This window comes from Struthio camelus, chromosome 1, assembly GCF_040807025.1.
Source record: "Struthio camelus isolate bStrCam1 chromosome 1, bStrCam1.hap1, whole genome shotgun sequence".
NCBI classification, from domain to species: domain Eukaryota; kingdom Metazoa; phylum Chordata; class Aves; order Struthioniformes; family Struthionidae; genus Struthio; species Struthio camelus.
The window spans coordinates 220,624,747-220,639,296 of record NC_090942.1 but is presented as its reverse complement, the minus strand read 5'-3'; the positions used below and the strand labels follow the sequence as shown (position 1 = coordinate 220,639,296).

Genomic DNA, 14,550 nt, shown 5'->3' with positions numbered 1-14,550 from the left:
GCATTTATGTTACAGCAGGTGGAAAGAGCTACAAAAAAATTACAGAGAGACAGGCACTCCCAACCTTACTTAACACTTAATCCCCCCACTACAGTCGTATTAGCCTTGTAGTGAGTCAAAAAATCCTAAAGAATCTTAAATAAAAGATAAATAAACGCAAATCAAATACATGTTTAAGAAGGCCTACCTACCACCAAGTGCTTTATTCCCACAAATATCTTATCACCTTCTCATTCAAAAGGCTTGACGTACTGGTACAACAGCCTCTCATGAAGTTCCCTCATGATGCTCTGGCAACTTGAGCTGCAACTAGGAAGCACAATTTCCAACAGCAAAGTAAGCCAGTGAGCCCGTCCTGAAGCTTCCTGAGATGAGAAAGGTCTTTTCTGCCAGGAACGTTAGGCCAAGCGCTCCCCTGACTCAGAAGTAAGGCACCACATGCCCGCCGCAGCGTGATCACCACGCAGAGGGCTCCCTGACGCTACCGCCAGCGAACCTCGCGGGTAACATCCTGCCCCTGGGCCAAGCAGCAGCTGACCTCGGCCGAGCTCAGAGGAGCTAACTGGGGCACGCTTCAAGCTAAAGCCTGCTTCGTATCCCCAAAGATGACACCAATTCGGCCATAACCTCAAAAACGTGAGTGCTCGCAACTCGTTTGGAAAGCAACACATAGATGCAGAGCTCCCATGATTTGGATCGGACCCATCCAGTATTTAGCTGATATGCTTTTAAATATAAGAGTTTGGTTTTAGGCTGGGACAGATGAAACCAGAGTTTTGTAAATGGAGCAGGACAAAGCCTAGCAGGGGGACACATTAACAGAAGCGTGCGCATCCTGCATGTATGAGGGCCAGGGTTTAGACCCATGTGTACTTTGCACCACCACTCTGCTCATGCACAGCTGTAGCACAGTGCAAAAAACACGTCCCAAAGTACTGTCAGTTCGACCTACACCACAAACAGCTCCAGACTCAGCCACCAGTCCTTCCGTTTTCACGCATAAAATTCCTAAAATTCAAATTCAGATTCATAAATGCACCTCCCTTAGGCAGCTCGGCCCGCATCCGTGTCAAAGAAGCTGTTCTCAGAGCACTCCAGAAATCTCCTGGATCAACTGCACCCTGCTGCATTGCTCCCCAGCAGACATTTGAGTGCCCCGTGAGGATCAACACATGCGTTCAATGAGTCAAGAGATCACATTCTTGAGTTTCCCACTGAGAACCTCGTTTCATGATCCGTAGCAGACACCCCCAGCATGTCCTCCCTTGTTGGCCTCCCCTCCAATCTTGACCCTTGAGCTCCCAGCAGGTCTCTCATCTGCTTCATAGCAGAACTCCACATACATGAGCTGCTCCTTTGCATAAAGCGCAACGCTTTCATGATCTTCCCCACCTGTCCTTCGTAAAGAGCCTGTGCTCAGTTGTGCAAGCTATCCCACCACATCTCCGTGATCCCAGTAGGACTGCAGCTCACCAACTGCACATGGACTTCCAGCTCCTCCTCTTCATTTCCCACACCACATGCATTTGTGTGCACAGACTTCAGACGGGCATCCGGTCACTCAGCTCTCTTAGAGGCCAATGGCAGAGCCTTCTTTGCTGCACTGTCCCAGCCATGCTACTTCCCTATGTCCTGCTCTCCCACATACCTGCAGGCTTTAGTTTCTACCCTAGATGAACATAGCTTAAAGCCCTCCTCAGCAGGTTAGCAAGCCTGCTGGCAAAGATGGTCTTGCCCCACTCTGCTAGGGAGGTCCCATCACTCCTTAGGAGTTGACTGTCCTGTGGTAAGAGAAACCAAAGCCCTGCTGACAGCACCACTTCAATGCTTCTGTGGTCCTATGCAGAACTAAAAAACAACCGCCATCAAGTCTGAGCTCCAGCAATATTCCCTGCACAACTGCCCAGAGCAAAGAACTGCCGCTTCTCCAAAGGGACTGATAACATCGTTTCAGTAGCTATCAGGCTACAGTGTCAAAGCCCAAGTCCACATTCACTGGCCAAGTTAGCTCTTGAGCATTTTGGATTTTTGCAGCCTCTCTGCAAGCCCAGCACAAAGGTTAAGTGCCAAAAACTGGCCTCTCTGACTCAGGGCAAGCATTTGCCAACAGATTGGCCAGCCTGGTAAGGAGGGCTTTAAACTAGGCAAGATGGGGGAAGGGGAGTGGTCTAGTGGCAGGGGAGTCAGTAAAATACCGCTCAAGTCAGGATGCCTCCAGCGGGTGCATACAGCCAGGGGAGACAGCATGCAACATGGCTATGGAGGATCCTCTTGCACCTCTCCTGGGAAGCTTGCATGCTTGACTGGCTCTCTGAAATGCCTGTACACCAATGCACGCAGCATGGGGAATAAACAGGGAGAGTTAGAGATCTGTGGGCGGTCGCAGGGCCACGATCTCATTGCGGTTACAGAGACGTGGTGGGATAGTTCACATGACTGGGATGCTGTCATGGATGGCTATGTGCTTTTTAGGAAAGACAGGCCAGGCAGGCGAGGCGGTGGAGTTGCTCTTTATGTGAGGGAGCAGCTAGAATGTGTGGAGCTCTGCCTGGGGGTGGATGAAGAGCAAGTTGAGAGCCTATGGGTAAGGATTAAAGGGCAGGGTAACATGGGTGACACTGTTGTGGGGGTTTACTACAGGCCACCTGACCAGGAGGAAGTCATCGATGAGGCCTTCTACAGACAGCTGGAAGTAGCCTCACGATCACAGGCCCTGGCTCTCATGGGAGACTTCAACCACCCTGACATCTGCTGGCAAGACAGCACAGCTAGGCACAAACAGTCAAAGAGGTTCCTGCAGAGGACTGATGATAATTTCTTGACTCAGGTGGTGGAGACGCCAACGAGGAGAGGTGCAATGCTAGACCTTGTACTAACAAGCAAAGAAGGTCTAGTTGGGGATGTGAAGGTTGGGGGCAGCCTTGGCTGCAGTGACCAGGAGATGGTGGAGTTCAGGATCCTACGAGGAGGGAGCAGGGCAATGAGTAGGATTGCAATGCTGGACTTCAGGAGAGCTGACTTTGGCCTCTTCAGGGACCTGCTTAGGGGAATCTCCTGGGACAGGGCCCTAGAAGGAAGGGGGGGTCCAAGAAAGCTGGTTAATATTCAAGTATCACCTCCTCCAGGCTCAAGAGCAGTGCATCCCTCTGAGGAAGAAGTCCAGCAAAGCGGGCAGGAGACCTGCATGGATGAGCAAGGAACTCCTGGCCAAACTCCAGCAGAAGAAGGAAGTGTACAGAACGTGGAAAAGGGGACAGGCCACTTGGGAGAAATACAGGGACGTTGTCAGAGTGTGCAGGGATGCGACAAGGAAGGCTAAGGCCCAGTTGGAATTAAATCTGGCAAGGGATGTCAAGGACAACAAGAAGGCCTTCTTCAAATACATCAATAGCAAAAGGAAGACGAGGGGAAACGTGGGCCCGCTGCTGAATGGGGCGGGTGCCCTGGTGACGAAGGATACAGAGAAGGCAGAGTTATTGAATGCTGCCTTTGTTTCAGTCTTCACTGCTAAGGCCAGTCCTCAGGAATTCCAGACCCTGGGGACAAGAGAGGAAGGCTGGAGAGAGGAAGACTCTCCCTTGGTGGAGGAGGATCAGGTTAGAGATCTTTTGTCCAGACTTGACATCCACAAATCCATGGGCCCCGATGGGATGCACCCACGAGTGCTGAGGGAGCTGGCGGATGTTATCGCTAGGCCACTCTCCATCCTCTTGGAAAGGTCCTGGAGATCAGGAGAGGTGCCTGAGGCCTGGAAGAAAGCCAACGTCACCCCAGTCTTCCAAAAGGGCAAGAAGGAGGAGCCAGGGAACTGCAGGCCTGTCAGCCTCACCTCCACCCCTGGAAAGGTGATGGAACAACTCATCCTGAAGGTCCTCACTAAGCATCTGGAGGACAAGAAGGTGATCAGGAGGAGTCAGCAGGGATTCACCAAAGGGAAATCATGCTTGACCAATCTGATAGCCTTCTCTGATGGAATGACTGGCTGGGTAGATGAGGGCAGAGCAGTGGATGTTGTCTCCCTGGCCTTCAGCAAGGCTTTGGACACTGTCTCCCATCACATCCTCCTAGGTAAGCTCAGGAAGTGTGGGCTAGATGAGTGGACGGTGAGGTGGCTTGAGAACTGGCTGGATGGCCGAGCTCAGAGGGTTGTGGTGAATGGCGCAGAGTCAAGTTGGAGGCCTGTGGCTAGTGGTGTCCCCCAGGGGTCAGTCCTGGCTCCAGTCTTGTTCAACGTATTCATCAATGACCTGGAGGAAGGGACAGAGTGCACCCTCAGCAAGTTTGCTGATGATACTAAACTGGGAGGAGTGGCTGACACACCAGAAGACTGTGCTGCCATTCCGAGGGACCTGGACAGGCTGGAGAGGTGGGCGGAGAGGACCCTCATGAAGTTCAACAAAGGCAAGTGCAAGGTCCTGCACCTAGGCAGGAATAATCCCAGGCACCAGTACAGGCTGGGGGTTGACCTGCTGGAAAGTAGCTCTGCCGAGAAGGACCTGGGAGTGCTGGTGGACAGCAAGTTAAACATGAGCCAGCAGTGTGCCCTTGTGGCCAAGAAGGCCAGTGGTCTCCTGGGGTGCATTAGGAAGAGCGCTGCCAGCAGGTCAAGGGAAGTGATCCTGCCCCTCTGCTCAGCCCTGGGGAGGCCTCACCTGGAGTACTGGGTCCAGTGCTGGGCTCCCCAGTACAAGAGAGACATGGCACTCCTGGAGAGAGTCCAGCAGAGGGCTACCAAGATGATTAGAGGGCTGGAGCACCTCTCCTATGAAGAAAGACTGCAAGAGCTGGGCCTGTTCAGCCTGGAGAAGAGAAGACTGAGAGGGGATCTCATCAACGTGTACAAGTATCTGAAGGAGGAGTGTCAAGAGGATGGGGCCAGCCTCTTCTCCGTGGTGCCCAGCAACAGGACAAGAGGCAATGGGCACAAACTGATCCACAGGAAGCTCCACCTAAACCTGAGGAAAAACTTCTTCACTGTGAGGGTGACAGAGCACTGGCACAGGTTGCCCAGAGAGGTAGTGGAGTCTCCTTCCCTGGAGATATTCAAAACCCGTCTGGATGTGATCCTGGGAAATATGCTCTAGAGGACCCTGCTTGAGCAGGGAGGTGGGACTAGATGATCTCCAGAGGTCCCTTCCAACCTCAACCATTCTGTGATTCACCTAGCCTAGCGTCCCACGCCTAGCAGTAGCTGAACAGGGTAAGAACGTAAGAAGTTAGACAAGCATATAGTGATCTTATTTCGCCCAGGGCAATCAAAAGGTCATGGTTTCCCCTAAATTAATCTGATTTTGACTGAATGGAAAAAATCTCTCTCAGCCAAACCAACAAACACCACCCAAATTGTTTCTGGTACAAAAGAAAAAGACACTGTGTCTGAACACCTGGGAAGTTTACTAACAACAGTTAAGCAGCAGCAGGCACTGGGAATTTAGTTGTCATCCTAAGATTAGAAGGAGTTTTCATTAGGTGAAAAACCACCAATCCAAAGTGAAGGTGACAGTGTTAAAGCCTTTTTTTGCTGAGCAGGAGTTAGAGGACAGGAGCAACCACTCTAGCTTGGGCAGGTGTACTGCAACAGAAGGCTCTGCTGGGCTTGGCTAAACAAAAATCTCTCATGTCTTGAAGCATCTGCCACATTGGCCTATCTTCAGCGAACGCAGGCACCTTAAAATCAGTGGCAGTCTGTCTGTTGACTTTACCTGAGCTGTTCATTTTTGCGACTCTCCTTGAAAATACAGTTCAAACTAGCATTTCAGGCTGTAATTCTTCTAATCTCTCCTAAATTTCAGGCGATTTCTTTGCTTTCTGCAACTGTTGAGATTAAAGATTTCAAAAAAACACACTCCTTTAAAATAAGCCAACAAAAAAATCCTACAGCTCTTTAGGATTAATACTCAAAATGGCAAGTTCTAACCTAGATCCTGCAAGTTTTTAACATTGAGTTTATGGGTTTCTGCATTGCAGGATCAAAATCTGTGTCCGAAAACAATCCAAAGTTGCCAAAGGTATTAGATGTTCAATAATGAATGCTGCAACGTTTTGTAGAAAAGAAAGTTCCCCCAGAACCCTGCATCTTGCTTATTTAAATAGGTAGAATTATCAATCCAATTAGTCTTTTTGCTAAAACAACAATTAAGGAGACAGCTTCCCTCCTGGAGCTCATGAACGGAAGATAACTAGAGTTCAGTTATCTGGTGTCCAAAAAGCTGATGCATTAGAAAGAGGAATTCCAAAAATAGGTCAGATTTGAAAAGAAAGCACAGGTTACAGACTGGATTTTTTTCCTTACATCACTTCAAATGATTCGCATGATAGATATATATTTTTTAGATATCCTGATCCTAAAAATTAGAATTGCATGTACAGTTCACAGTTCTTATCCCCATTTCCATCTGTCATAGTCCCTATAACAGGGGAAAATTCCTTCGGTTCACACGCAGTGTGCGAGAACTTACAGTGACAGATTATTCTTAACAGCAAGCAGACAATGCCTGAAACAAACTCTAAAACAGAGTAAGATGAGAAATTACACCTTTGATGGTAAGCTTTTCGCAACAGACCACGTAGTAACAGACGACAGTCCCGGCAGGAGATTGCCTGTTAAACATACTTGATTCAAAATTATTTGCTGTTCAAAGCAACAAAGAAACAACCTCCTCTCGCCCCTCCAGAGAGATTGCCAATGGCCACCTTTAACTGACCGGCCTGTAATTGGTGCAAACATTTAAATAACTTTCCAAGACCTTTAAGGACAGACGGGGGTGGGGGGAGAAGGGAGAGGAAAAACTACTCCCAATTTCCAGGGATACTGTTACTGTAATTTAAAAAAAAAAAAAAAATGTGCAAAACAGATTAAGAAGGATAGATTAATTGTGGCAGGGTTAATTATTAGGAAAATAGAACTACAGTCATTAGCTTATGTTCCCCAAAATGATCAAGACAGCTGCATATGAAGTAAATGTGAGCCATCTATCCCGAAAACTAAACCATGATTAAGGGTCAGGTTTTTAACTAAGGTCATTCTGAGCAACATGCAGACAGAAGGTTTGTATGAACAGTTAAAATACCATACTTTTATCTCCCGGTAAAATAGATCGGTAAAATCGGTCTCTCTTCTTCTTTTCTTCTGGGTTAGGAGGCAAAGGTTTTGAGCCATGGTTTAAAGTCCCAGCGTCTTTGCTCGCTGACCCAATCATCGTGCTGGTATTTCTCATCGGAGGAGCAGGCGGTTTGTCTTCTGCTTCAACTCCATTGTTAGACATCTTCAGTTGTAGAAGTCGTTACTAGGAATAGGAAAAAGAAAATAAAAATAAGAAATCTTTTTTAAAATTAGATTCACATACCATCAAGTAAACCACACCACACGCAAGTATTTGCGGAGTATGCTAACTCCAGACTAGCTTGTAACCTTATAGCAACACAGACCAGGCATCAGCCCAACAAATTCTACTCAAGTTCCAAGTTACTTCTGCTAATAAGACTAAGCACTTGAGTTATTGGTTACCATGACAGGCTTATTTTACGATACAACCAATTCTCTAGTGACACCATGGAGCAGAAGCATATGAGATGGGAGAACAGGGCAGAGCAGGGACACCTGAGAAGAGGCAGCCAAACGTCTAGCTAACAAAGCCTCCCAGATCCATGCTAGTTCCACTGAAAACCATATCAAAAGTTTTGCATCAGGCTCCAGCACAGGCAGTAACATGATGCACAAATGCGATGCAGGGAGATCCAAGCTGGTTTGCTCTCAAAGAGCTTAGATGCAGCAGATTCAAATTAGCTCAGGCTCCATTGCCGCCTAAAAAGCAGCTGAATTGCCCAGTCAGGAGGTGGCACAGCTGTATGCACGTCATCTCAGACGCAGCGCTCAGTGCGCCCAAGCTGGCCTTGGCCCCCCTGCAGCAGTAGCACCCTCGAAGTGCAATTCGAAGAGCCAGGTACAGCCAGAAAGTTGACTGTATTTTGTTCTGTTGCATGGGTCAAATAATACTGAATCCCGAACGTACACGTTAATCCTTAAACAAATAATCCCTGTTACGTAAAATCGGAGAAGGAAGGAGGAAGCTTTTGCCCAGGGTTATTCTGCAAGACTAGCTTGTTCCACCCAATGAGATCAGCATCATTCCAGATGCAGCCTGACTGCAGCGAGATCTTTCTGGACACTGAAAATCCTTTGCATTAAGTTTTCAGAAGAAAGTTGGGAGAGCAAAGAGCAAAGCGAGAATAAATTGTGTTTGCGTGGAAGAGGAGTCAAACAGCTTTCCAAATTCCACAAGTGGTGAGTAAAGAGGTTTCGTTCAGGAGGAATTATTTGAAGGCAGAAACTCAAAAGTGCTCTGCTCTGTGCAAGTGAGAAGTCAGGGGACAAAGCTGCTGGCTTCCAGGAAGCAATGGTTCCCTCGCTTACTTGCCAAGCCATGGCTGGTCTGCAGATCCACCTTTACCTTCACGTACTGGATTTATATTTCTTCATGTGTGTTCTTAAATGGGAGTGTTGACGGTGGTCCGCAGCCCAAACGGCTCTGGACAAGCCTTCAGACCCAGGCAGCTTTGTAAGTAATTTGATCCCAACCCCTCCGCCTCCCAACACAAACCCGCAATGGAATTTAAAATTACAGATGAGCATTTGGGGGTATTTATTTTAATGGTGGGACAGTTTTGGCATTTGAGGGGTGGGGAGGATGGAAACTAGCTGTACATTTGTCTGGGTGCGTTCTGACAAGTGCCCTGCACCTCTCCCATCACAAATGCTTCTGGCCTTCAGCCTCCTCATACTGCTCTCCAGCGCAAAATGGAGCAGAGTAAAAGTGACAGCTGGACTGGCAGCGATGAAGCAGTGCAGAAGACCTTCTACACTGGGGAGAAAAGTCAAAATTAAAACCCAACTGGTAAATTTGGCAGCCACTGGTGAGGATAAATCTTGTGCGACATGAAGATATCGAGGCCTCACAGGCGGTCTTTGCATGTTGCCATGTCGGTGACATCGATGCAGAACCAGCATCACTGAAGCATCCAAAAAAACCAAACAAACCCACACACACAAAGAAAAAGTGCCACCTAAGACCTGCGTTTTTTGCATTGATGCATCTTGAGCCAGCAGAAAACAAATTGCTGAGAGGGCGCTAGGAATACACTGCAAACAGGAAAGCAGAAGGAAGATTAATATGGGCAGCTGCGTACCTGCCAAATGTCCCTCCGCAGGAGCGGTCAGCGCATTTGCTGCTGCTGCAACGCTCTGGTTTACTCCAGAGGGGTTTCAATAAGGAGCACAAAAACAGTGAGAAGAGGAAGGAAAAAGCCAGATAACAGTCAGAGGTTGACCTAGTGCCGGGCAAAGTTAAAAAAAAAAAAAAAAGAAAAAGAAAAAAAAAAAAGACGGTAAGCAAAAAATAACGATCCTCATTTTCAGCTCAGTGCAAAACTCCAGGGACGTCTGCTTCCAGTTTCTTCAGTATAAGAGAGTTTTTCAAGATCCTCTAGTTGGAAAGGATAAGAGCACAAGTGAATCACTGTTTTACCACAGGGCTGGAAACGCTGGCAGTACAAGAGCTCCTTTATGTTACGTTACATTATCCCCTAGATGAGAAAGCAACCGCTGAGAAGTCACGCCGTTCTAACACACAGCATTTCTTTACACCTATTTGAGAACCACGACATTCACGTAGCCAAAGCCTGCAGTATGTCCTCTCCTTTCTGCTCCATTGCTCAAGCTCTCAAGCTTCCCAGAGCTTTCTCCTCACAGGATCACAGAAGGCTTGAGGTTGACAGGGACCTCTGGAGATCGTCCCGTCCAACCCCTTTGCTCGAGCAGGGTCACCTGAAGCATGTAGCCCAGGCAGATCAAAATCTTAGGTGCGGCAAGAAGCACTCAATCTGCTTGGAGACAGAGGCTAGGAAAAATCCTTCAGCCCACAAAGTTTGGAGATCTGGTTCTACCTCAGTTATTGCTTGCAACAACCATCGCAACCTAGCGGGCTTCCAAAGGCCATTTTCCGTTTTCCTTAAACAAACATGTTGAAAGGAAAGGAAGAAACAAGAACATGCTTCCACGCGTCTTCCCACTACGAGAATGCAGATACAGCCCATCCCCAAACTCAACATCTTTATATTTTAAGCCTCTACTGGCTTCAAAGTACGTGGCTTAAACCCTGCCCTGAGAGAATTACATCTACCTCTCTCAGCGCCTTGCAGCCCAAATGAGTGCCGGCAGCACGGGGTTGTTCTGAGCGGTTACGGAGGCAGTCGTTTTCACTATCCATAGCTCAGCTGACCGTGCAAATTCTTCCCTTCCTAAAAGAAGCTGCCACCAACTCCTAAGCAAGCAGGATTCAAACCACCTCCCTTTGCGCTGGCTCTCCTGAAACGTAGAGCGCTCTCAGGCTGTTGCTTCACTGAGCAGGGCAGCGCCAGGGCTATGACGCTTGAAGCAAGTCACCATGCGATCTGTACCCGCAGGAACGCAAAGCGGCACCAGCCGTCGCTCTCCTTCCTCTTCGTGGCAGCAGCAGGACTGGGCTGTTTGCACAGTCCTCCTCCAGAAATTTATCTGATGTTTCAGCATCCCAATTAAACGGGCAAGGGAAGCGATCAGTGCGTGAGCTCTTCAAGGGGAGTCCCGCATGGGACGGAGCAAGCGGAGCGACTGGAAGAGAGCACAGCACCCACGGGTGCCAACGGCAGCATCCAAAACGCAGGTGCGTGGACGCGTAGAGGTCTGTGCCCGCCCGCTCATCTGCCGTAGCTAGGTATGACTCAAAAAAATCATGCAGTTCATGCCCATGACTTTGCTGTAAAACAGGCACAGACGCCCTAGCAGTTCACCTAGCAGAGTGGCAGCCCAACACGCATGGTGCTTTCTGCCTTTAAAAGCACACCCAGGCAAGGGGGTGTGCGTGGGGGGAAACAACAACACATCTCTATTTATGCCATTTTCCCCTGGCAGACCAGGTCATTTCAGCCCTGATGCTCCACTCTGAACTGCAGGTTTCTACCGAGCTGCCTGTGTTTTCCTTCCGCTCTTTCACAAGACAGGCAAATGACTGATGGCTAAAACAGTAAGCAATTAAGAAGTCAGAGGAGCAGAGACCTACGCTGCAATAGATGCCCTAAAGATAACTACGCCCAGTGCATGCTAATTGCTGGAGTCAACAGGAAAACTCATAAAAGAGCCATCTATAATTCATGCAGTCTGGCAAGACGGTAGCTGTAAGCTACTCACTGCAACTTATAGATGAATAAACTGTATTAAAGGGGAGAGGGGGAAGGGAGACGCTCTGGCGACTATTTCTCCCTCCTTCTCCGCCTACCAGCAAAAGGAATTGCTACACTTTTGCAAAATGCTGTTTTTCTGTTGTTGCCCCGGTGAGGAAAGGGTTGCACGACCACAGAAAGAGGGGGCCGGACGTCTGAATCTTTAACCGAGTTAAACGCACAAGCATTTTCTGTCTGCATCAACTTCCCAACAGCCTTTCATCCGTACGCCGCTCCCCACGGCTGGGGATCGCTAACGGGTGCGCACAGCCGAAATCTCCTTCGCCTTCCTCGCCCAGCAGACAGGAGCAGGGGCCTCTGCTCCGTTCAAACGCCCGTGCCCGCTTCCTCCCTTCCCGAGGACGGGACCCCGGGACCAGCGCTGTCGCAGACAAGGGCAGTGGCAACGCACGTATCCGGCGGCAGGCCAGGCTGCTGCTCATCGCGTTTAGAGGCGATTAGTAACTGCAGGACCGGATCGATTCCCCAGGCAGTTCCTGCACATTGGAGGGTGCAAACGGCGCCAAGGCGCCGCGCAAGTGGGCCAATTGCAAAAAAAACAGTCATGGGCCCAGAGCTGACTTTTACATGTGAACTAATCCCATTTAAGGGGAAAAAAGTGGCATTTCATAAAGTTAAAAAACAAACAAACAGCACTGTTTTACTCATCCGTCTTCAGAATTTACCTCTTGGACCTGTACAAATGCCAACACTTAGAAATACAGATGAAATCGCTAAATTAAAGGGAATAACAATGACATCACCAAAAATAAGCCTACGTTTAGGTAAAAAAAAAAAAAAAACGCACCCACCACTACCACTGGAGAGGGTGGGTGTGAGGAGGGGGAAGGGAGAGACACTCTTACAGCAAATGGCCAACTATGGGTTGCAGTCTTGCTCCTGCGCCAGCTTTCTTTCTATAGCGCTAGACATGAAAGATACTTGACCAGTCGTGACTCAATAGGAACGCTGGAGGAGACCGTTGCTCGGAGTTTCAAAAAGCCAAAAGACAGGAGGGTCCTTTTAAAAAAAAAAAAAAAAAAAAAGTAATAATAGAGTCACAGCTGTTTGAGTTAAATGCAAGAATTGTTGGGTGAGATTCCCCAGGCAGCGTTTTGGTGGAGCACACGGTCGCCATCGCAGCAGGCACCGCTTTTGGGGCAGAACTATGGAGCCTCTTCCCGGGCAGACGTACCTGCTAACCCATCGAAGCAGCCAGATACACTTCTAAAGAAGAAGAGGCCCACCTCTAACTGCTTGATTCCTCACCACGGTGCAGAGTTCTCCTTTCGCCCAAGTTAAGGGAAGCTGCTTTTTGTTTTGTTTTAAATAACCAAGGTCCAGCTTTCGCCAGCTTTTTCGGTGTGGGCCCACGTGCGACTAACCCTTAGAGTAACCCAGACGCATGGAGGGTTTCACTAGCGTCAAGGCAGGTCAAGCCCTTTCCGTAGGGTTAGCCTGAGACCTAACGCCACAGAGAAGCGACGACAAGCTTAAATTGCCGTGTTTCAGCTTATTGTCAGCTCTTTCACCACGGAGGCAAAAGGAATCGGCGTTCAAATAGTTGCTACGTCTCCAAAAACGAAAGCAAAATGAGGAATAACCGGCAGCATCAAACAAACCACTGAGGCCATTTCACAATCAATGCCCAGCTATGCCCAAGTAACTAGAGTACACCACGAGCTCGTGTTCTCCACCCAGGTAGCTACAGCTTCGAAAGACCGCAGAGACCAACTAGTGCTGTTCCTACCCCTATGTAGCAGCCTACAAATTTTGACCGAATGCTTGCCCCGTTCCAATGGCACTTTATACAGCCCAAGAAAAATAAACTGCATCCACAGTGAAAAAAAATACATATATATATACACACACATATCTTTCTCTCCATGCTGAGATGGAAGGAGCCCAGAGTATCAATTTGGAAAGTTCTCAGCCCACAAACCATCCCCATTAACTCCTCACCTCGAGGAATGCCGTCTCCCCTGCCCGAGCAGCATGCCAGAACAAGCAAGTTGGCCGGGGCAGATGTCGGTGCAGGCTCCTCTTTCCGGCGCGGTACGGAGCAGCCTTGGCTCCGACCGCGCTTGAGCTCAAGCAACGGCAGGGCTTCAACTGCCCCAGTAGCAACTGGAGTCAGCTTGCAAAAGCAGGGTGGGAAAAATAAAGCCCTCTTACGTTTAAAATAAGAAAGCATACCCAAAACACATATGAGCAAGTTTCCGGGAGGAACTCCGTGTTCCAGAGGAAATGAAGCACAAAAATAATATATTAAAACACACAGTTAAATGCACCGTGGCGGCTCTCCACTCAAGTTACTTGGCTGTGAGTCCGAACAACGTATTAGCAGCAATAGCACTGAAGGTAACGGAACTATTAATCGTTTTTTTCGTTTGAAGGTATCCAACCCAAAGACGAACCTAGAGCACAGGGCTCAGCACTAGGCCCCGCCACCCCATTGTAGAATAACTCCTGGTAGGACGGCATTACCTCCCATATTCACGGCACAGCTCTGATGGAAATCTCATTTTCTACACCTCCCGTGGAAACAGAAAGGCTGCATGCAAGCAGCAGTGGATGACAGACAGATTAGCACCCTTGCCGTGAGGGACGATCCCAATGACTTGAGCTACCCAAGGCTCACTCGATGGAATTTGTCTAGGGCGAGACGGACGTTGTCTGGAAACCTGGTCTGTAAATCACAGACCACCACTAAATTACACCAACTTCTAATAACTATCTGCCTGAAGGAGTTGCAAGCAGTGTTAAAGGGTAAAGAGCGCTATTAATCCTGAACAACTCACTCAAGTTTTTAACGCATGCGCGTATTTGCCAAAACACAGTATGTACGCACGCGTCTTGTTAAATGCGGAGACCTGACGTTTGCGATGAGAGAGGTAAGGCACATGTGGGAAAATACGTCAAGTCAATGATGCACGGAGGACAGTCTAGTGCAGTGGTCAGCAGAAAGAGGATGGAAATCGCAGAAAACGTGAGTTAACCCATTCCGTTTCAAGTACAACTTCTTCTCGGGAGAAGAGAGTGTAAGACAGAGATGCAAAGAGGAAAGTGGTGTTCTAACAGTGAAATACTCTGACTCCTTCCTCACTGGGAAAGCAAAGAGCAAGAAGATACACTGTCCAAAGCACGAGCATCATTAGTGGATGAAGCCGTCCAAGAGCCTCAATTAGACCGAGAGGGAATTGCCACAACACTTCAGCACTAATTGGAAATGCAAACATTTATCACCAGAGCAGTGCTTGCTACTGCGTACAGCTCCATTGTCTTCATTGCAAC

The 14,550-nt window shown here is 48.5% G+C and overlaps 1 protein-coding gene across 13 annotated transcripts in view; it reads right to left on the bottom strand.

Moving 5' to 3' along the window:
• Positions 1-14,550, bottom strand: part of PAK1 (p21 (RAC1) activated kinase 1) — a 73,959-nt gene that overhangs the window by 28,577 nt on the left and 30,832 nt on the right. For 11 of the 13 annotated variants that reach the window (XM_068930678.1, XM_068930679.1, XM_068930683.1 and 8 more), the window contains one exon: positions 7,076-7,286. In XM_068930678.1, the coding sequence (XP_068786779.1) occupies positions 7,076-7,265 (190 nt within the window). In that variant the 5' untranslated portion in view covers positions 7,266-7,286. Of the gene's footprint in view, positions 1-7,075; positions 7,287-9,186; positions 9,328-12,122; positions 12,272-14,550 lie in introns of those variants that run through there. The other 2 variants (XM_068930687.1, XM_009688290.2) reach the window with 2 other exon arrangements.